Source organism: Quercus suber, unplaced genomic scaffold, assembly GCF_002906115.3.
Source record: "Quercus suber isolate HL8 unplaced genomic scaffold, Cork oak 2.0 scaffold_525, whole genome shotgun sequence".
Lineage (NCBI taxonomy): Eukaryota > Viridiplantae > Streptophyta > Magnoliopsida > Fagales > Fagaceae > Quercus > Quercus suber.
Window position 1 is genome coordinate 244,029 of NW_027069974.1, and position 22,983 is coordinate 267,011.

The 22,983-nt window shown below is 32.9% G+C and overlaps 1 protein-coding gene across 1 annotated transcript; it reads left to right on the top strand.

Moving 5' to 3' along the window:
* Positions 1-12,284: 12,284 nt before the first annotated feature.
* LOC112020227 (uncharacterized) lies at positions 12,285-13,475 on the top strand. The gene has a single exon (XM_024052790.1). The coding sequence runs from the start codon at positions 12,285-12,287 to the stop codon at positions 13,473-13,475; it is 1,191 nt and encodes a 396-aa protein (XP_023908558.1).
* Positions 13,476-22,983: the final 9,508 nt, after the last annotated feature.

The following is a 22,983-nucleotide window of genomic DNA, read 5'->3' on the forward strand; positions in this document are numbered from 1 at the left end:
CCTTGTGCTCTTCTCAATTTAGGGAACATTTACAAGAGAAAAATCTTACTTTAGAAGTGGCACCACTTCGGCACTTCCATGCTCACATAAGTGAAGTTCCCTTTTATTTCCATGTTGCACAGACATTTAACTTTAAAATGAACCTCATTAAGAATACGAAAACTCATCCTCCAAACATAACAAAGAGCTTTATTCCAACCTGAGTGAGACTTTGAAAAATTTATGCTCAACTACCCATGTATCAACCGCTTGTTGTTACCCATTAAACCTATTTCAACTAGATTTCATTAAAGTCGGGTTCCTGCTATTCTGCTATTTGAAAGTGTTGTAACCACATTCCAATTGATGTTACTCTTACCAAGTTTCAAAAAAAACTTCAGTTTAAGGGTCTTTATCACTTTTAGATTTTTATGTAGACCACTCCAATCACATTTTGCTTACTTCAACTTTAAACTATTCTGTTTTAGACTTATGTATGTCTACACTTCACACTAGTGGCAGGATCACCTTGACTTGCAAAAATAAATAAATAAATAATATATATATATATACACACACGCTTTCCAAAAAAATATTATAGGCTAAACTAAACTTTTGTGACTATTTTAATAAAAATGTTGAACACCCTAATTTGAGAATTACAAAAATTTGGGTTCAAAAAAAATAAGAGTAAGACTACATTCACAACATGTTCACAATAATTTCAAAATCAATCCAATGTGGTAAACTATGGTAAACTGTTACTGATTCTAGTTTGGATCTAATACTGATATTATTTTTTTACCCACTAATAATAGTTTTTTGCATAAAATTTATTGTAAAAATATTATGAACGCAGCATTACTCCAAAATTAATTATATCCCCCCAAATATAACCCTTAATCCCTTTTATAAATAAAAAGTTTATATAACAACAATAAATATTAGCTCAAATAACAACAAACATAAACCATACAAGAACAAGACACGACCAAACAACAAGAAGTGAGTAAATTATTCTACAAAAATCCTATTATAAAACAAAAAGATAAAATTCGCTAAACATACAAATTTGTAGATCGTTCAACCTATTCAATAAAAATAATTTATAATTTCATTTTTCCTTAAAAATGGTACCAAGAAAAATATTATGGTTGTGAGTTCTCCTTGATGGTAACTACAGTTATACTCTTTTTGGCTTTACAAGCACAATAATTTTGCTCTCCTTAGTGACTCGACTCGTAGTTATAGTAAATATTCAAGTTATCATTTTATTAGATTTTGTATAATTTTCATTTCTTTGTAAAAATTCAAATTATTACTTAATTAGATTTTGTATAATTTAAATTTTTTAGTAACCATCCTAAAATAAATTCTTAGACCAGCCGCCACAGACTCTTTGGATTCGTTTGGAAATAACTTATTTAGTTGAAACTGAAAAATTTTTACTGAAGGTACTGTAGATAAAAGTAAAAGCTAGTTAAAATAGTATAGTGGGACCATGAATAGTTACAAAAATAAGCTGAATAGTTACAAAAATAAGCTAAATAGTAGCAAAAATAGACTAACTTTAAACTCTAATCCCAAATACAACCTAAATCTCTTTTTTTTCTCTCTTCCCGAAACTTTACTTGTATACTTAAAGTTTGGTGGCTTCCACTAAAATGATTCGCAACGGTCATGACCATAACTATTCAAAAAAGATTGAAAACTATCACTATATATAATTCATAACCCTAATAAGAGAGGGTTTGGATACCACTTCTTCTCACTCATTGTAGAGTTGCGTTTTGTGTTTTTTTTTTTTTTTTTTTTTTTTTTTTTTTTTTTTTTTTTTTTTTTCAGCCGGACTTATTGACTATTTGGAGACAAAAATCACTGTGCATAAACAGTGCGTGCACTGTTCATGTATTGTTTACAATTAAAAAATATTAAAAATGGGTCCCACGATACTATTCATACATTTAAAAATTATTTTGCTACAGTGTTTTCAGCAACAATCAGTTTTCAGCTACTTTCAGCAACAATAAGTTCTATCCAAATGGACCCTAAGTGTCATTTCATCGTGATATACACAAGTCGAAGCACTAGCATGCCGACGAGCCGTTCAGTTTGCCAAGGAACTAAGTCTACACGAGGTGCTTTTCGAAGGTGACTCACAGACTGTGATCAAAGGACTTTTAGATGGTAGTGCTAACCAATCCATTTATGGTCACATTATTGATGATATTCTTCATGTGGCAACCCAGTTTACAGGGATAGAGCCAAGACTTGGAATTAGGGAGGGCGGCTCTACTGCTCGATGTGTGTAGCAACTCCGGCCTTTGACTCTATTGCTTTACCACTAAGGATTTTTGTTTAAAATATTTTAAAGGGTCATGTTGTTTATTTTGGATAAAATATATTAATTGGACCTTTTTTTTTAGCTTTATTATTGGTCATTTTTGTTGTTGGGCTAATTTTTTTGGGCTTGTATATTTTGTTTTAGATTTAATCTATTAATTTTTATGGCCTTTAAAATGTGAAAAATGCTGAAACTACAAAAAATTTATAAATTTCTAATGTGGTGAGTGGTTATTGGTAAGTAAAAAGTTATGCAAGTGTGCGAACCAATAAAAATTTGCTACTTCAATAGTTTGTAAAAATGTTGTAAAAATATTTGTAGCTATAACATTACTCGTAAAAGAATTGATGACATTGTTAAGGAGGGCAAAGTGCAATTTTATTAAACAAAATTGCTAAAATTAGTACCTATTAATATATTAATAATTTTTATAAAAAAATATTCCATTGCCCTCTAGTCCATATATAGCTCCGTCCATGCCATTTGAGGTTTTCAGAGTTTAATTATGTTAATCGCAATTGTAATAAAGTTGCTGATGCACTGGCAAAAAGAGCTAAGGCAGTTTTAGATTTTCAAGTTTGGTTTGAAGACATTCCGGAGGAGTTTGTTCCTTTAGTTCTTGCTAATGTTTCTTAAATTTTTTTTCTTATTTCAATAATAGCCCAGTCTGGTGTTCCAGTCTGGTTTCTCAAAAAAAAAATATTATTATTAAAGTCATCATCAAAAAAATCATCAATTATCACCCTAGCTAGGGATGTATATATGTTGATAATCTTTTTCTTTTTTTTTCTTTTTTTTTTAGAATACTAAGTATTTTTAACACGCACACAGGGAGAGGGGAGTTAAAGAGTGGGTTAATCCCACATTGAAAAATGAGTGTGAGTTAAAGAGGTTTAAAACTTATGTTGTATATCCAAAAGTTAGGCCCTTTTGGATACACACCAATGTAAGTTTCTTTTAAAAATAAAAAATAAAAAAATAAAAAAAAACTTCTCTCCTCTCCCCGTGTGTATGTTAAAAATACTTAGGTTATGTTTAGTAACAGCTTTTGTTTTCCATTTTCAAAAACTTGCTTTTGGAAATATAAAGAAAAAAACAATGTTCTTATATTTTTGAAATCAAAAACATGTTTGGTTAGTTGAAATTAAAATTAAAAAAAATAGTTTTTTAAAGAAAAAATAGAAAATACAAAAATATGTTATTATTAGGATTTGAACTTTAATGTTAACTCATTAAATGAGACAAATTCATTAAATTAAATACATTTTTTCATTAACTTTTAAAAATTAGAAACTAAAAACAGAATTTTGCATGTTTTCTGTTTCCTTCACAAATTAAGTTTTGAGAATAGTTTTTGTTTTCCGCCTATTTTAGGTTGCCAAACAAATTTTTTAGTTTCAAAAATAGAAAATTGTTTTTGAAAACAGAAAATAAGAGAAAAAAAACAGTTACCAAACATTCCCTTAGTATTCTCAAAAGAAAAAATAATAAGTTAATCTCACATTTAAAAATGAGTGTGAATTAAAGACCTGTGCTCTATATTCAAGAATTATATATCTAAGAGTTAAGTCCTTTTAAATAGACACCACTATAAATTTCTTTAAAAAAATTTCCCTCCTTCTCTCTTTGTATATATAATATATGTGTTGATAATCTTAACTTCAAAAGATGGGTAGGAAAGAGAGTGGTTGGCTCCCAATTTCATGAAAAGGACAGTGGTTCTGTTCAGGAATTAAAAAAAAGGAGGGGATGGTGGAGGTTGAGATTTATCATTTATGAGTAATTGGATGGACTCCTGTGCTTATTACTGACTTATCAATTCTTTCAACTACCTAAAAATGAATTCTTCCAAACAACTTTGACTTTCTGGGCCTCTTTAATACTAGTATCTTTGCGACGACTGCTTTATAAATAGTGGTCAAAATTTGTTCGATACAAATCAATTTAGTTGAGAATACTTGTTAACTCACTAGCCAAGATTAGGGATTTATCTAGGAAGTACGGAAATTCCGTTTAGGATGTCATACTCATATCTTATCCATGTTATATTAGTATTGTATTCACCATGTCATGATATAATTTTTAAAAAAAAATTGTTTATTTCACCGTATCATATCCATATTTATATCAACACTCGTACATGTGTCTGTGTTTCTCAAGGTTTTAGTCATTAAACAAAGCCAGTAACAATTTTATTTTAAACCTAGATGGTATACTTTTATTTCTTAATCCATTGTCTTCATTCTTTTTGTGTGTTTAGTTAATTTTTTTTAAAAAAAAATACTTACACACTTTTTAGGATTGTGTTTATTACTCACAGTCTAGTTTTATATACAATCCAACAAACAATTTAACAGTTTCAGTTTTTTTTTTTTTTTTTTTACCAATTTATGTGAAACAAGTATTACCTTCAAAAAAAGCCTTTTACAAACAGTTTTGTTTTCGCTTATTACACTTTTTACATCCGTACTTGTTTTTTTTTTTTTTTTATATATATATAATCCATACTTCCAATATTTTTTTTAAAAAAAATTGCAAGTTTCATTATTTGGGGTTGAAGATAAATGTAAGAATCATCATTCAAATAAGCAACGTCAATGAAAATGATACGCTGCCCATATTCTAAGATAAGTTTGACAAAATAATACGTAATCATTATTATCTTATATTGAAACTTATCTTATTTTCAAAATAAGATAAGTTTGAGAAACAAAATAATAATGATATAATAATGACACTTAACCATAAACTTGTCTTATTTTCTGTTTTCCCAATAATTAGACCTCCTTGATTAATCCTATGGATTCTATAAACCCTTTTTCTATTAACATGATAAACATAATTCAAAAACCAAGCCTTTCCATCGAGAATGTAAAAAAAAAAAAAAAAAATTTAAAAATGTCATTTGATTATCATTGGTTTAAAATTATTAGGTTGGCTCAAGGTTGATCCAAGAGGGTCTATGACCTGGATTTAATAGGTTAATCGCGGACAAAATTGCCAAATGCCCTTTTCGGACAAAAATAGCAGTTCTTTGCCCTATTTTTCAAATTAATTAGGGAAATGCTCCTCTTTTATAACTCAATTTGTGATAAATTGAGTTTAAAAAAAAAATTCTAGAACCCTATAGCGGCGTTTTTAAGAACTTATAGTAACATTTTAAGGACCTATAGTGGCGTTTTGTAACTCGACCTCCATGAAATCGAGTTATAGGCAATTTTTTTATTTTTTTTTTACCTATAACTCGATTTCATAAAGGTCGAGTTACAAAATATTACTATAGGTCCTGAAAACATCATTATAGGCTCTTTAAAAACATCGCTATAGAGCCTAACTCGATTTATCACAAATCGAGTTTCAAAATAAAGGTATTTTCCTAATTAATTTGAGAAAATGGGCAAAGAGCTGCTATTTTTGCCCGGAAAGGACATTTGGCAATTTTTTTCAATTAATCGCTAATCAAGTCTTTTATGACATTCGATATCGTACTTATGGTCCCTAATATTAAGCGACAAATACTCATGTAATTTATTTGACACATTCTGAGATGATTGTTCAATGCTTGGAACAATTTCGTAATGGCAAGGCATTGCCTCGACTCACTTAGGCACTCAATACTTTTTTGAAGTGTCACCAGCAAATTTGCCTGCTGAAGAATGAAGATGGAGTTTGTGGCAGGAACTTGAGAAAGGCGTGAAGTTCTTCAATAGCCAATGAGAAAGGATAGTTGCTTTCAGATGGACCCGACTTGTCTTTGTCTCAGTGCAAATAGCCCACCTGGGACTGAACCTCCCTTGGACTAGGGGGCAATGGCCGCCTTAATTTTTTTTTTTTAATATTATTATATATATGTGTATTAATTTTAGCAATTTTATTTTATAAAATTACATTTTCTTTCCCTTTAACAATATCATTGATTCTTTTAAAAGTAATGCTATATTCACAAACTTTTTTATAACATTTTCACAAACTATTCTGATAGCAAATTTTTATTGATTCACATATGGGCACATCACTCACATTATTTTTTTACTTACTAATAATCACTTATCACATTAGTAATTTATAAAAAAAACTTGTAGCTCTAGCATTTTCCTCATTTTAGTGACCATAAAAAAATTTATAGATCTTAATGTTTGGGTAAAAGAACTACCCTCTGATTTGGATTGTGTACTCCAAAACGATGTTTCTTAATTTTCCTTTTTACATGATCTTACCTTTTTTTCAAAAAAAAAAAATTATAGATCTAAAATCTAAAACAAAATATACAAGCCAAAAAAAAAAAAAAAAAAAAACCATCCCCTTCAAATTCTTTTTCATCAGACATCGAATTCACCTTACCAATGGCCTTGCAAATCCTCTCGGCCACTCGTTTGTTTCTGAAGCGGATTGGTATATCGTGTACCTGCACCTAAAACTTAACCCACTTGAACTCCAAGTCAGTCAGGTCTACCTCCTTATCATAGCTTTGCAGCACCATTATGTGCTTGTCAAAACTCCAAGGCTCCGCTGCTACAACCTTCTCCATCTTGCATTTATCGTCAAAAGTAAAGAGAACAACATGGTCCCCTTCTTTCTGAATCTTAAAACCGTTCTTTGCTCTCCATAACGGTGTGAAGGTTTTTGCAACAGCATCAATATTTAGAGCACGCTTGGTTAAAAATTTCACAGCCAAAATGTGTTCCAACTCAGCCTATTCTTCTGTCAAACGAAGGCCGGAACCTTCATTTTCTAATAATGTCAGGCAACTCCAAGATTTTGTTAGGTCTTCCATAGTTTCCATGTAGATTAAAAAAAAAAAAAACTTGAAATATGTTTCCCTGTAACTCACAAAGCCTCGCTGGTAAACTTGTTACCAAGAGGGACTACGACACCTTCAAAAGAAGGGACTGCACATTCTACACCCTAGTAGAAGAGGGAAGACCCACATTCTCTAGCGGAGAGAAACGTTGTGCAAAATTTTCATTTTTCAAACCTATCATATTATGATTGATTGCTTTTTACTTTTACATAAATTTATTACTTTTTTCCACTACTCACAATCAACCATATAGTTATGAAAATATACGTGGAATTGGGTGTGGTCTTAGAATTTTATAATATATATATATATATATATTGAGTAAAAATAAAATTGACAAACTTGGAAATGAATTTTAGTAAACGTAACGGCTAAAAATATTTATGCTCTCACCTTACACTTTAACAACCAGCAGACAGTCAAATGACTCAAACCCCAAACACATGACATTGTCCCAATTTGCTGAAACTAATTTCCTTGTATAAAAGCCTATTGAAAGTTGAAACTTCAAAGAAGCACGTGGGAGATAAGAGTCAAATAAATTAGAAAGAGTTGGTTGAGGATTTCTTTGACAAATGTAATGGTTATTTCACAAGTATAAATGCTTGTGGGGTGTGGGGTAAGGGCCGGAGTTCAAGTATCTAAGAGAAAGCTTCACCCACATATACACATAGATTAGGTTAGAGTAAAAATTCTATCTTATATAAAAAAACTCTTTCTAACTTATTTGGAAAATCAATGAGGGTTTCATTGTTCATGGCTTTTAGAGCAACTAGTTTTTCACCCCATGGATCCACTTAAAGGTATATAATAAGATGCATAATATAATTCATATATATATATATAATTCAAATACTATTGATAGTCATTTTTATTTTGTTAACTCTTTAAAAATTTTGTAAGGATTTTATTAGGTAAAAAATGTAAATTGTCTTTTTTTGTTTTTTTAAATTATTGTGAAACGTTTTTTTTTTATAATTTATTTATTCTATACTCTTTGGTTTTTGTACTTAATAACTCACTTGGATAAATATTTATGATATGGTCTCACATTTGATTTTAAAATTAAAAAAAAAACTTTTTAAGAATAAATAATTTAAGATACACGGTGTAAAATTAGAACTCTAATTTAAAATTATAATTTGAATTTCTCTCAATTTTACCTATTATTATTATTATTATTATTATAGGGTAAAATATTCTGATTTTTGTTTACCTCATGGATGATTGAAAGCGTTGTCGATTAACACACTTCATTTTATGAAAGGTTCTAAAAATAGTTTTAGTTTTTTTCCCTCTTACGTGAGCGTCCAAAACTTTCTAAGTATTTGACTAATTTTCGGATGCGTGTCATTCATATAAAAACCTTTTTAGAGTGATATCAAGGTGTTGACGAAAAGACTTGATCTTAAAAGCTCATAAAGTCACATGAGACTTGAAAATCACTGTATCAACCCTCAGCATTAAATTCACACCTCCTACCGAACTACATGCCATGGTTATAGCAATAATCTTAGGTATCTCAAAAAAAAAAAAAAAGGTATCTTAATACTGTCTAATGTAACTTTCACTGCCACCACAGCCGCCTTCAACTCTTCTTTATACTGTACATACATATATACGTAATCTTCTATAAAGAAAAATCTCAACCAGTAATCTCTATTGAAGTGGTGGGCTACCGGGATAGAGCTAGAATTTTGAGTTTGAGTGGTAGTTTTACTATTGACTGTGTGCGGCGGTTTCAACCTCTAATTCTGCTATTTAGCTATTGAGGGTTTTTGTGTGTGTGTGGGGGGGGGGGGGGCGGGAGGGTAAGAACAAAATTATTTTTGTTTAGAATTTTCTAAAGGGAATGGTTATTTATTTTGGATAAAATTAGCTAATTGAGCTTAATTTTGTTTTTAGTTTTACCGGTAATTTTTGTTATTGAATTGGTCTTTTTGGACAGCTTGATGGCAACTGAACCCTCAGGAGGGTCATCCATCTCTTCATCGGAGAAGAGCTCCTCAACTTCATCAGTCAGAAAATTAAATGCCTGGGCATAATCACCAGATATGTCACCAACGAGTTTGGCCTTATAGGACAGAGCACCAGTACCCCCTCCACCCCCATCGCAGCCCCCCTGCGATACACCGAGATGTTGGTCCTCCTTCACTTTTTTGGTGCTGCGTTGTAGTTCCGCATCTTCTTCACCGGTTCGTTCACGGGGTGTAGGTTCGCACTCCATTCTCCGTAGTAAAATAATCCAATCACTACAAGTTACAACAATTCGTCAACACCTTGATATCACTCTAAAAAGGTTTTTATATGAATGACACGCATCCGAAAATTAGTCAAATACTTAGAAAGTTTTGGACGCTCACGTAAGAGGGAAAAAAAACTAAAACTATTTTTTAGAACCTTTCATAAAATGAAGTGTGTTAATCGACAACGCTTTCAATCATCCATGAGGTAAACAAAAATCAGAATATTTTACCCTATAATAATAATAATAATAATAGGTAAAATTGAGAGAAATTCAAATTATAATTTTAAATTAGAGTTCTAATTTTACACCGTGTATCTTAAATTATTTATTCTTAAAAAGTTTTTTTTTTTAATTTTAAAATCAAATGTGAGACCATATCATAAATATTTATCCAAGTGAGTTATTAAGTACAAAAACCAAAGAGTATAGAATAAATAAATTATAAAAAAAAAACGTTTCACAATAATTTAAAAAAACAAAAAAAGACAATTTACATTTTTTACCTAATAAAATCCTTACAAAATTTTTTAAAGAGTTAACAAAATATAAAAATGACTATCAATAGTATTTGAATTATATATATATATATGAATTATATTATGCATCTTATTATATACCTTTAAGTGGATCCATGGGGTGAAAAACTAGTTGCTCTAAAAGCCATGAACAATGAAACCCTCATTGATTTTCCAAATAAGTTAGAAAGAGTTTTTTTATATAAGATAGAATTTTTACTCTAACCTAATCTATGTGTATATGTGGGTGAAGCTTTCTCTTAGATACTTGAACTCCGGCCCTTACCCCCACACCCCACAAGCATTTATACTTGTGAAATAACCATTACATTTGTCAAAGAAATCCTCAACCAACTCTTTCTAATTTATTTGACTCTTATCTCCCACGTGCTTCTTTGAAGTTTCAACTTTCAATAGGCTTTTATACAAGGAAATTAGTTTCAGCAAATTGGGACAATGTCATGTGTTTGGGGTTTGAGTCATTTGACTGTCTGCTGGTTGTTAAAGTGTAAGGTGAGAGCATAAATATTTTTAGCCGTTACGTTTACTAAAATTCATTTCCAAGTTTGTCAATTTTATTTTTACTCAATATATATATATATATATATTATAAAATTCTAAGACCACACCCAATTCCACGTATATTTTCATAACTATATGGTTGATTGTGAGTAGTGGAAAAAAGTAATAAATTTATGTAAAAGTAAAAAGCAATCAATCATAATATGATAGGTTTGAAAAATGAAAATTTTGCACAACGTTTCTCTCCGCTAGAGAATGTGGGTCTTCCCTCTTCTACTAGGGTGTAGAATGTGCAGTCCCTTCTTTTGAAGGTGTCGTAGTCCCTCTTGGTAACAAGTTTACCAGCGAGGCTTTGTGAGTTACAGGGAAACATATTTCAAGTTTTTTTTTTTTTTTAATCTACATGGAAACTATGGAAGACCTAACAAAATCTTGGAGTTGCCTGACATTATTAGAAAATGAAGGTTCCGGCCTTCGTTTGACAGAAGAATAGGCTGAGTTGGAACACATTTTGGCTGTGAAATTTTTAACCAAGCGTGCTCTAAATATTGATGCTGTTGCAAAAACCTTCACACCGTTATGGAGAGCAAAGAACGGTTTTAAGATTCAGAAAGAAGGGGACCATGTTGTTCTCTTTACTTTTGACGATAAATGCAAGATGGAGAAGGTTGTAGCAGCGGAGCCTTGGAGTTTTGACAAGCACATAATGGTGCTGCAAAGCTATGATAAGGAGGTAGACCTGACTGACTTGGAGTTCAAGTGGGTTAAGTTTTAGGTGCAGGTACACGATATACCAATCCGCTTCAGAAACAAACGAGTGGCCGAGAGGATTTGCAAGGCCATTGGTAAGGTGAATTCGATGTCTGATGAAAAAGAATTTGAAGGGGATGGTTTTACTAGAATTAGAGTCACCATCGATGTTTCAAAACCTCTGTGCCATGGACGGGTGATCTCTATGGATAGTGGTAAGGAATTATGGGTGTCTTTTAGATATGAACATCTCCCTAATATTTGTTATTGTTGTGGTTGTCTTACGCATGACGACAGGGATTGTGAACAATGGGTTGAATTAGAAGGCAGTTTGTCGAATGAAGCTAAGCAATTCGGACCATGGATTCGTGCTCCACCTTTTTTTCCATCAAGGAAAAACGTCATTAAGGTCCCTAGCTTTGTCGCTCGACAGGGAAAAGAACAATCTACTACACCACCACCAGCAACTGGGAAGCTGCCGATGTTTGTTGTTCATACAGGGAGGTCGACGCTGGAGATAATTCAGACAAATAAGGAAAGCACAGCCAATGGGCAGCAAGGCAATTATAGTGCGAATTCTCAGGAAAATATGCCGCCAAATTCATGTCAATATTCCTATAATTCGGGGATGTCAAGGAATTTGAATTTGTAGTCAACGGATTTGGAGGAAAATCAGTAAGCTTATGAGATATTTGAGGAAAGGATTGAGGAGATTGATAAGGAATTAAAGAGGTTTGATCCAACAATAACTTCTGCTGCCAAAAATATAGCAGACACGGGTAAGGAAAAGAGTTTAGCCTCTTTATCACTCACTGATGATCACCCCATGGACACTCAAACCTCACGTGCATAGCAACCCCAGGTTTTAATGACACTGCCACGTGCACCACTATCAGTTATTGATGAAAACACAGTGCAAAAAATTGAAAGAGGTGCAACTTAGAAAAGGCTAAACATAATTGAGGTGGGGACAGATGTTGTTATGGAAGACATTGTAGGGGAAAAAAGGAGGGGTGATGGTAAGGATGACCAATCTGAGTTACTTAAGAAGAGAAAGGTTTCTCAGGTGGGTAAGAAACACAAATCGATATTGGCGGAGGCTGGTTCCCAGCCTTACCAGAATCAATGAGTATTTTATGTTGGAACTGTCGGGGGCTTAGGAACCAACAAACAGAAAATCAGCTTGCAAAGATGGTGCGGGCAAAAGATCCCTCTGTTGTGTTTTTAGCTGAAACATGGACGGATAAAGCAAGGCTAGTGTTTGTGAAGGAACGTTTGAAGATGAAGAATAAATTCGTAGCTCCTAGGAGAAATAAAACGAGTTGTTTGGTGATTTTTTGGAAGGAATATTTTGATCTTACAATAGAGACTTTCTCGAAGTACCACATAGATAGTACAATTAACAAGAATAAGGAGGGGGAGTGGCATTTTACTGGATTTTATGGGGAACCAGACACTCAAAAAAGGCATGAAGCATGGGGAAGGTTGAGAAGTTTGAAAGAGATAGGAAAGGCGCCTTGGCTATGTGCAAGTGACTTTAATGACGTAACCAAGCAATCAGAAAAAATTGGGGGTAAGGCACGACCGCATGGAAAAATGCAAGGGTTTAGAGATATATTAAATGAATGCGGATTTATGGACTTGGGTTTCATGGCACCTATGTTCACTTGGCATAAGCACTTTGAAACTTATACAGTATGGGAGAGGTTAGACCAAGCTGTTGCAACCAATGATTGGTTCTTAATGTTTCTGGATACCAAAGTGTACCATTTAGATGCAACGGCTTCTGATCATAAAGCTTTATTAATTCGGCCTGAGGGCATGGAGTGTAATCAGCAGAAACCTTTCAAGTTTGAGCAGATGTGGATGGCCGAGCAAGGTTGTGGTGCAACCATTGAAGCAGTGTGGAAGAGGGATATTGAGGCCACAACTTGCAATAGGGTGATCAAAAAAATTCAAAACTGTGGAGAAGCACTCGCAAAGTGGAGTAAGACAAGTTTTGGGAGTGTGAGGCGTGAACTAAAGGATAAACGGAAACTCTTGACCAAGGCTGAATTGGTAGCTAGTAGAGGAGGAGATGTGACACATGTGAGAAGGCTTGAACAAGAAATAAATTTGCTGTTAAACCGTGAAGCTCAAATGTGGTCCCAACGGTCTAAAATTCAATGGCTTAGAGATAGAGACCGAAACACTCGGTTTTTTCATAGCAAAGCTTCTGAACGACGACGAGGGAAGATGGTGCACGGATTAGAGGAATATGGTGGACACGGTGGTGGATTTTTATCAAGAATTATTTTCCTCCTCAAATCCGAATAGTTTGGTTACAATTTTGGAGCAAATCCCACATGTAGTTACAAAGGAGATGAACATAGAATTCATGGGGGAGTTCACGGCAATGGAGGTAGAGGTAGCACTCAAACAAATGGCGCCTTTAAAGTCGCCTAGACCAGACAGTATACCTCCAATTTTTTATCAAAACTATTGGTCTTTGGTTGGTAATGATGTGACTAATGCTATTCTAATGTATTTGAATACGGGCACTTTTCCACCCCCACTTGGTCACTCCTTTATTACTTTAATCCCCAAAGTAAAAAACCCAGAATACGTTTCACAATATCGACCTATTTCCCTTAGTAATGTCTTGTATAAGGTATATTCTAAGGTAAAAGGTATATTCTAATGTCTTGTATAAGGTATATTCTAATGTCTTGTGTGTTAGGAGTGAACTTTGTACTTTTTTCTCTGTCAGGATCCTAGGCTAGACTGAGCTCGACCTTTCAAAATTCAAATACCACCTCCCCCGTCCAGTGTAAGGTAAAAGGTCTTGAGTTTTGTCGTTTTTGAGTGCTTCTAGAATCATAATTTTTTATTTTTTGCTACAATTTTCACATGATAAGTTTTGAATAGTTTGAATTTGTTTGGATACGGTTTATTGTTAAAAATTAAAAATTAAATATATTATAATAAAATAATTTTTAAATGTGTGAATAGTGCTGTAAGACCCAGTTTTAAAGTTGATTTTGCCATATTCCGTATTAGCAGTTCTTGTAAACAGTGCACGGGACTTAAGGAAAAAAATGCAAATGCGCAAAACGTGTAACCTACCGCTATCCAAACTCACACTTTATCTATTACTTTTACATGGACAAATTATTTTTTCTCCTCTACTAGTTGCGTTTGGATGCAAATTAAAAAACCAGATTATTTTACTATTCAACTTATTTTTGCTACTATTTATGGGCTCCACTGTACTTTTTGGTACTATTTATGGGTCTTACTATACTATTTCAGCTAATTTTTACCTTTATTTACAGTACTTTCAACAAAAATTTTCAATTTCAGCAAATAAGCGGTTTTAAACAGACTCTTAGAGTCTACTTGCCATATCAAAATTGTGGCCCCAAAAAAAAAAAAGTTGTGGTGCTTAATTTTCTATTATTGTTACTAATGGCTTACTAATGAGAGGAGAGCAACTTTCGAGTTTGTCAAGGAGATCTTATATATATATATATATATATATATATAGAATTACAAAAAAAAAAAAAAAAAAAAAAACCAGCGGGAAGCCCAAGAGTCCCACCAAATCAAAGCATTAACTCTACCCACCAGCGCGTGCCACGTATGCCACGATTTGCGAAACGCTGCCGCATTGCATTTAATGCGTATCGAAACCCCAAACAACACTCGTGAGCTATAAAAAACTCTTCACATTCTATAACCGTCATTTAAATGATGATCACAGAATCGGGGGGCAACTGACGAGTATAACGAGTTCGTGTACGCACGGACGATCCCATCGATACTGACGAATACAAGCTCTGGCTAGGGGAGTCAATTATATGCTTTACTGACGAAGATATCCAGGCCATTCAATGCAGGCAATCAAACCCAAAACGGTTACAGGGACAACTGTACAAACCGTTGAAGGACAGTGAAGGCACATTAAAAGGCCCCAGACGTTACCAAAAGGAGCATTAAGACCTCCATAACTACCCCAACGGCTAGAGGCCATGGGAGCCTATATAAGTCTCCCGCATTGCCAAGGACCAGGTACATAGACACAAAAAAACTACTTAGAGATCTTTTTAATTCTTTCTAATTACATTGCCTATTTCTTAGAGAACTTCTTATACTGACTTTGGCATCGGAGGCTTTGTGGCAGGCACCACACCAGTGACTACCTTCGAGAATCCGATCACACAGGCCGAGGATTTCTTCCATCTGACCAACTTGACTGACGAACTTACTTGACTGATGAACTTACGTTTCATCATATACAATACATTTAGAGTAGGGGTTGGACAGCTCTTGTCATTTGTTTTGGGAATGTAGCCGAGCACGTGAGGTTTGGGATATTTTAAAACTGTTCAGTATTCAGTCATCCATACATTTCTCTTCGTTCATGGATTTGCTCTGGTTCGGAATGGTTGAAGCAGAGTGGGACTCAGCACTGATTGAAAAAGTAGTCATGGTTGCGTGGGCTATATGGTCGAATAGGAATGAACGAAGGCATGGGGGAGTGATGAAATCTGCTACAAGAATAGGGACTGAGATGCTGGAATATTTGGTTGAATACCAGGAATGCGTAGCAGTGTCGAAGCAACGAATGGACGTTCAACTTGAGGTTTGGAAGCCACCACTGAGAGCAATGTTCAAGCTTAATGTTGATGGGGCTGTTTTTGCTGATCAAAGAGCTGCAGGCACGGGTGCTTTGATTTGGGATGAGGAAGGTAATGTTATTAGAGCCCTTAGAAAGAAGATTTCAGCCCCTCTAAAAGCAGTGGAGATTGAGGCGAAAGCAGTGGAGGTGGGTCTGCAATTCGCCAAAGATCTTAGTGTACAAGAGTTTATTACTGAAGGTGACTCCCTTTTGGTGATCAATGCTCTGAAGGATCTTTCTCTGCCACCATCATCTGTGGCTGCTATTATTTCTAGCTCTTTATCTGTTTCTCAAGAGTTTAGATAGGTTGGTTTTTCACATATCTGTAGGCAAGGCAATAGGCTAGCCCATTTATTAGCTAAATATGCGCCTCTGGTAAAGATGATTTTTTAGTTTGGTTAGAGGAGGAACCGTGTTTCCTTAATCAAGCGCTGATTAAAGATGTAACCTTTTCTTCTTTGGTTTAATAAAGTTTTTAGTATTTCCCATTAAATATATATATATATATATATATATCTATACAGCTATACACTAAGGGAAAAAAGAGGCAAGATTTGTTCAATACATTATGGTACTAGAAATTTGTATATTTTTATGGAAAATTATTGAGTACCTCCGAAATACCATAAATACGTACTCCACTCCCTTACATGAATTGTGGGTCCTACCATGAATTTAATTAGTTGGACCCACAATTATGAAAACATATTTTCATTGGAAAGAACTTTTGGAGGTAGCTTCAAGATGTTGGTTCAAGGAACTCATAAATCTCATGAACTTTTACGAATCATTAGACCAATCCATTAGAAAATTTTAAATTAATTCATAATATATAAGTTAAACCTTAATTTAAAAAAAAAAAAAAAAAAGCCTTGTTTCTCGGGTGCTACAAGCACTAATTAATTAAGCAAGTTATTGTTAGGCTTTAACTCGAGTAACCTGTAGATGTTATTATAGCGAATATTGTATAACGTGCATGTGACCATTAGTTTGAATACGAGATTTCGGTGCAATTTATAATAGTTGTTAAGATCGGTTTGATGATTATAAGTTTTAATAATTTGGGGTGTGAAGCAAAGATTCAGAATTTCAGATTCCCCCTTAAGAGTCAATTGAGTGAATTATAGATTCTTTAAAAAAAAAAAAGTTTAATTACTACTTTATTATGGTGTATTACTTAACTATAATGAGTTTGGTTAATGGATATCCTTAGCCAATTTGTTAATGGATCGTTTTAAGAAAATTTTAATACTATAATTTTATTGAAAATATAAAAATTATAAAAAAAATTAATTAATTTTTAATTTTTTTATTAAAATGTTTATAAAAATATTTCTAAACCAATATTTTTAAAGCAGTTGTTAACTTTTTCTAATAATAATTAGAACTTTTGCCAAGGTCAAGCTCCACTTAATTTTTTTTCTTTTATTGGTATTAATTAAGTCAAGGTCTACTTTATGGTCTACCATCTACCAGTCCACAGATCAGTTAGATTGTGAACTGTAAACACAAAACTAGTCATAAATATTCACATCAAGACTCGCGTCAGATGTGGTGTAAACACAAAACCAGTCATAAATATGCACACCAAGACTCGCGTATATTTAACGGGTCTTCTCTTTACGTATGCCTTTAAAAAGTCCAGCGTTTTTATGAAGCTCATACCAAGTCATTACTCTTAAAACCCATAAATACGTACTCTTCTGGAAAATAGTGAGGCTATAGGTTGGTGTGGTATTATTATCAGTAAAAATGACAATGCAGCAGAAAATTTCCATTATCCTTCTGCATAAATTGAAGGTTGTTACCTGAAAGATACTGCTGGAGATTTTTCTATCCGAAGACTGGAAATGTCGTTGTCACAATATTTCAATCCAAGGCGATATTGACATCATAATGTTCACGGAATTGACAGTTACGAGTCAGTCAGGTAAGCCTCTGGAAAGCAAGAAACTAAAACTCTTGGTTCCCAGTTTCACACGGTTTGTCACTCAAGACATGTTCGTGTCGTGGGTGTTGGCTGAGTCTGTGACACTTAATGTTGAAAAGTAAAACCTTGCACCCAACAACTTATGCATACCTGAATGGTAATCTGAACTAAGAACCCTTCTCCATCAGCTTCCTGTCCAGATCTAATAACATATGAAATGTAGTCAATGGGACTTGCTCTGGATTGGGTGTTGCCAAATGGATATTCCTCAAGATTTGACAGATATTAATTTTAAAGCACATAGCTTTAACAATAACCACACAAAAGTCTGGGATTCAATCCTTGCAGTTTTGCCTTTATAATCCGAGAAGACAAGTTCAATTTCTTCTCAGATTATCTATCAGTCTACGAAATAATGAAACCCTTCCATGGTTCTTTAATTGATTGGGCAATCGGTAATGAGACCATGAAAGTTGCCCAAAACAAAGTGAATTACGTTTGTGGAGGAAATAGCACATGAATTGATCCAATCCCAACAACGGGTCTAAGTCCTAAAAAAATTGGTAAAACATTTTACAAAAGCACAATAACTCTCTCCTCCCTTATCGGCTAGTTGGAAGGCACTGATTTTAATGATTTATATTTGAAAAATTTTATGTCCATACCAAAAACTTGAAAATGTTTTGACTGAAATCATTTTATAGTGAGACAAATGGATTCTTCATTTCCTTAGTTTCTCGTTGCTTTTAATTATAGTGCTTTTTAAAATTTACTTAAAATTATAATTTTATTATTATTATTTTTATAATTGCACACATTAATAAATACGATGAGCTCAATGTAATTGCAAAGGCAATCAATATTGTGCTAATGAACCAGTACATTATCATTATTTCTACGTCTGAGGATACCATTTGGACCGCGACGCGTGTGTCACCATTAGGAGTGGTCATTTTTATCCATATCCATGAACTCGCTCATTACGTACCTACTTTATTTGGATAAGTTTTAATCCAACACATTTGAATATTTGGGTTAAATGGATATAGACCCATTTTGTTATTTAATTAGGTGGGTTTAAATGGATAAATCTGCTAATACCCACTATACCCATCTAAAATTTAAAATTAAATAAACTCACAAATGTCCACTAAACTCTTCTAAATCTAAAACTTACATAAGCTTAAACACTTTCCCACAGGTTTTCTAAGCCAAAACATTTGGCCCTCTCACTCTCACGTCTCACTCTCTTTAAATACTTTCCCTCAAATTTTCTCAATATCCAAACAAATCCTATAACTTTTTCACCAAAACATTCTGTAAATCCATTATATCCATAGAAACTAAAATTCCACCCCCACCCAAAAAAAAAAAAATATATATATATATATTAAATTCACCACCTTTGATAGATTATTACTTCCTGATTCAACAATTTCCGGAAGATTGAGATCCAAACCGTTAAATTTTATCTTAAGAATCTTCTAAGAAATTATAAAAAATAAAAAATAAAAAATAAAAAGGAAAGTCAACAAATTTAGCATACGAAACTCGGCGATACTTACTAATATTATTTATATTTAGAATAAAAATAATAATAATAATAATAGCACTTGAAACAAATGCAACAGAGTGATAGCGTTGAAACAAAATTAACATTCTAATGTTAACGTTAATGTTAATGAAAGTAAGAGTTGTACAAATTTAGAAACGCAAGCAAAAAAGATTTAGAACAATGCCGACAATAGCAATTAGATCTCTCTTACATTAAATTACAAAATGCACCTTCTACCAAGAATTGGAGAACTGGATGGAGAGAGTCTTTGTCTCTCTTGTAAACGGAGCGAAAACTGAAGCTTTTCAACTCTGTTCCTGGAGAGTCGGGACCCTTTTTTTTTTTTTTCCCAAGAAACAAACAGAATTTTAGGGGTGAATTCCCAAAGAAAAAGAGAAAATTTGTGTTGTGTGTGAGCTCAGCTCTGAAAGAGCGAGCCAAAAAGAAAAAAGAAAAAAAAAAAAAGATCTGATATTTTCTCTCTCTTCAATTTGAGAAATAAAGGGAATTTGGGTATTTAAGGGTATTTGGTAATTTTGGAAATCAATAGAGTATTCAACTAGTTTTAAAGGTATTTGGGTCATATTGGGTTAAATGGGCGGGTTACAAATTAAATGAGTTGGGCGGGTAATAGATAATTAATTTATATATAAACGGGTTATAAATAGATAAATGGATAATTACATACCTAACCTATTTATAACCCAACCCATTTATCACCCAACCTGCCCATTTGCCACCCCTAGTCACCACTCAGATTATCACTAGCAGTTAACGTCACAGTTGGCAAGTATATATTCATTGTTTTTTCCCTCAGATCCTTTCTATTGTATCGTCAAGCTGAGTCAAATATCATATATATATATATATATTATCTAAGATAGAATTCTACTATAATATAATCTAAGTGTATGTATGTGAAAATTCCTTCTGAAAACTTGAACTTTGGCCCTTGCCCTCCTCCCTTTTTCCATATCTCACAAGTACTTATAGTTGTGGAATGATCATCACTCCCATAGTCCCACGTGCGCAGTGGTAATATCAAACATAATTAATGTTTGAAAAAATTGTGCCTTTACAATCTTTCATAATAACTTTTTTTTTTAATTTGAAATTGATTTTTAATTAATGTAGGATCATATATAGAATGATTTTCTACTCTTGATCACAAGAGAATAGGAGATTTTTCTTTCTTTATTTTTATTTTTTTATATTCTGAAAAAAGAAAAAAAAAAAAAAAAGAAAGAAAAAGGGTCATGATTGGTATGGAAAAAAGAAAGAAAAATTTTCCACTTGTTAAAACTTTTTGTTTAGTCTCCATTTTCCAAGTTCTAGAAAATTTAGACTTGATCAATTCCTTTAAACTTGAAAAAAAAAAAAAAAAAAAACTTTTTCTTTAGTCTCCATTTTCCAAGTTTTGGAAAATTTAGACTATATATTCTGCGTCATAAAAATTCCATTGAATAATTTTAGTGAAATTAAATAATTCTACAGCATGATTATCCTTGTGATGTCGCGGAAGCCTGAAAAAAGCATACATGATGTTCTCTTAATAAAACAGAAATTAAACTATTAATTCTGATAGTAAACCTCGAATCTACAAGTGGTTTCCCTAAATTCACAAAGAGATAAAAACTAGAATCCACCAGAAGAAAATTTGACAAAACATCTGTATTTATTGATAATAATCTAATTTGCTTCTAAAAGCTACAAAACATATAAATACTAAGAAAAACATCTAAAACCCTAATTCGCACTAATTACACATTTAGGTGACAAAATACTGAAATTTACAAAAAATTACAAAATTGAGTTAAATGCAGAAACATAAACTACTGACCTTAAGGGTCATCTCAAAATAGATGGGACCTTATTCTGACTTTTAAACTAAAAGTTATTAAGAAAAAACAAATATTACTATAAATAGCAAAAACACTGTTTTCGGGGCTTTAGCAAAGGAATTGCTTGACCTTCAACCTGCCAAATTTTATAGAATTCTAATATACATATTGTCACCCCAATACTCTCTACTGGCATCCCTCTTTAATCTTGCATTGTGACTTTCGGTGTCATTGCTGCTTTAAAAAGACAAGTGCTATCTGTTCTACATCACTTTGTAGAAGAGAGTTCTAAATTTACCTATTCGCTATAAAAATAGTATGAAAACAAATAGTCAATTATTACAATTCTATTTCTTTCAATTGTAGGTGTTAGCGCAGGTCATGCTTGTCTGTTGCTCTTGGATGTACTTGATAATCAAGCAAAGAAACTTAATCAAACTCATTAAAGAAATGTTCTTTTATGGAAAATGATAGTTTAATGTTACAACAACACAATTCTCTAGATAGGAAAATTCATCTGAAACCGCCATAATCTTCGCCATAAAAGTAATCAAGGCCACCAATAAATTATTATAAAACTATATTTTTTTTTGTTGCTGAATTTATTATTATTATTATTAAAAAAATTATTAAGAAACTTTAATTATTGGTCGGGGAGATTTTGTTATTGTTTATAAAGGATTTTTATTGAATAATAGGATCGTGAAATCCAAAATGGTGAATTAAAGTAAATATGAGCAATTCATCAATGAGGTAGTTGTCCTTTCCTGTATAAATCATAGGAATGTGGTTAAATTATTAAGTTATTTGGAGATATTAGTTCTTTTACTAGTCTATGACTTTATACCTAATGGGCCTCTTTGAGTTCGAACATAATGAAAGCAAGTATCCACTATATCATGGAAAATTTGTCTTAGAATAGCTATAGAAATAACTGAAGTAGTATCATATTTTCTCTATGCCCTTTGTCTTAATAAAGCCTCTTCTTGTCAAAATTAAGCAGGAAAAATTCTTAGATACTTTAAGAGTATGGATAAATCGTGCTCTCCCCTCCCACATTCATGGTGGATCCCACCATGAATATAATGAGTAGACCCCACCATGAATGTGAGAGAAGGGAGTACGATTCTCTGTACTCTGGGAATACCTAAGTATTACTCATTAAGCAGAAAATGATGTGTTCTTTGGATTAAAGGCTCTTAGGCTGCTCCATATATATATATATGAATAACATTTTAGAGTAGCATTAAGGAAAATATCGATACCCTATGAAAAAAAAGGGGGTAGGTTTTGGTTGATTTTGTGGGTTTGGTGGTTTGTTGTGATGTTTGGCGATGCTGTGGTGGTGGTGGTTTGGTATGGTTTTTTGGGTGATTCTCAGTGGTTTGCTATGTGAATGATGGTGGATCTTGGTGTTTTGCTGGGTTTATATTGGTGTCTTGGTGGTTTGCTGGGTTTATGATGAGACAAAAACTCTAAACTAATACCATTTGAGCTTTATTGGGTTCCTGTGAGGTATTAACTTAATCATCGGATGGTTGTCAGTGAATAGGCCGACCCCACATCAATGCTCTTTGAGAGTGTGTTCATCCTTGCAAGTCTTCTAGAGCTCTTCGTTTGGACTGTAGACTCACTGAAGATTTTTAATGCATCATATATTAACCCTAAACTCTAGCCACTCGATCCCAAAAAAGGTCTAAACAACACCACAAATTAGCCCGGATAAAAGTCCATTTCAGCTCAAACAATAACTAAAATTTTAACAAAATAAGTAAAAGCCCATTTTTAGAAGGTGATAACAAAATAAAAACCATTTAATATTGTAACTTATCTCGTAT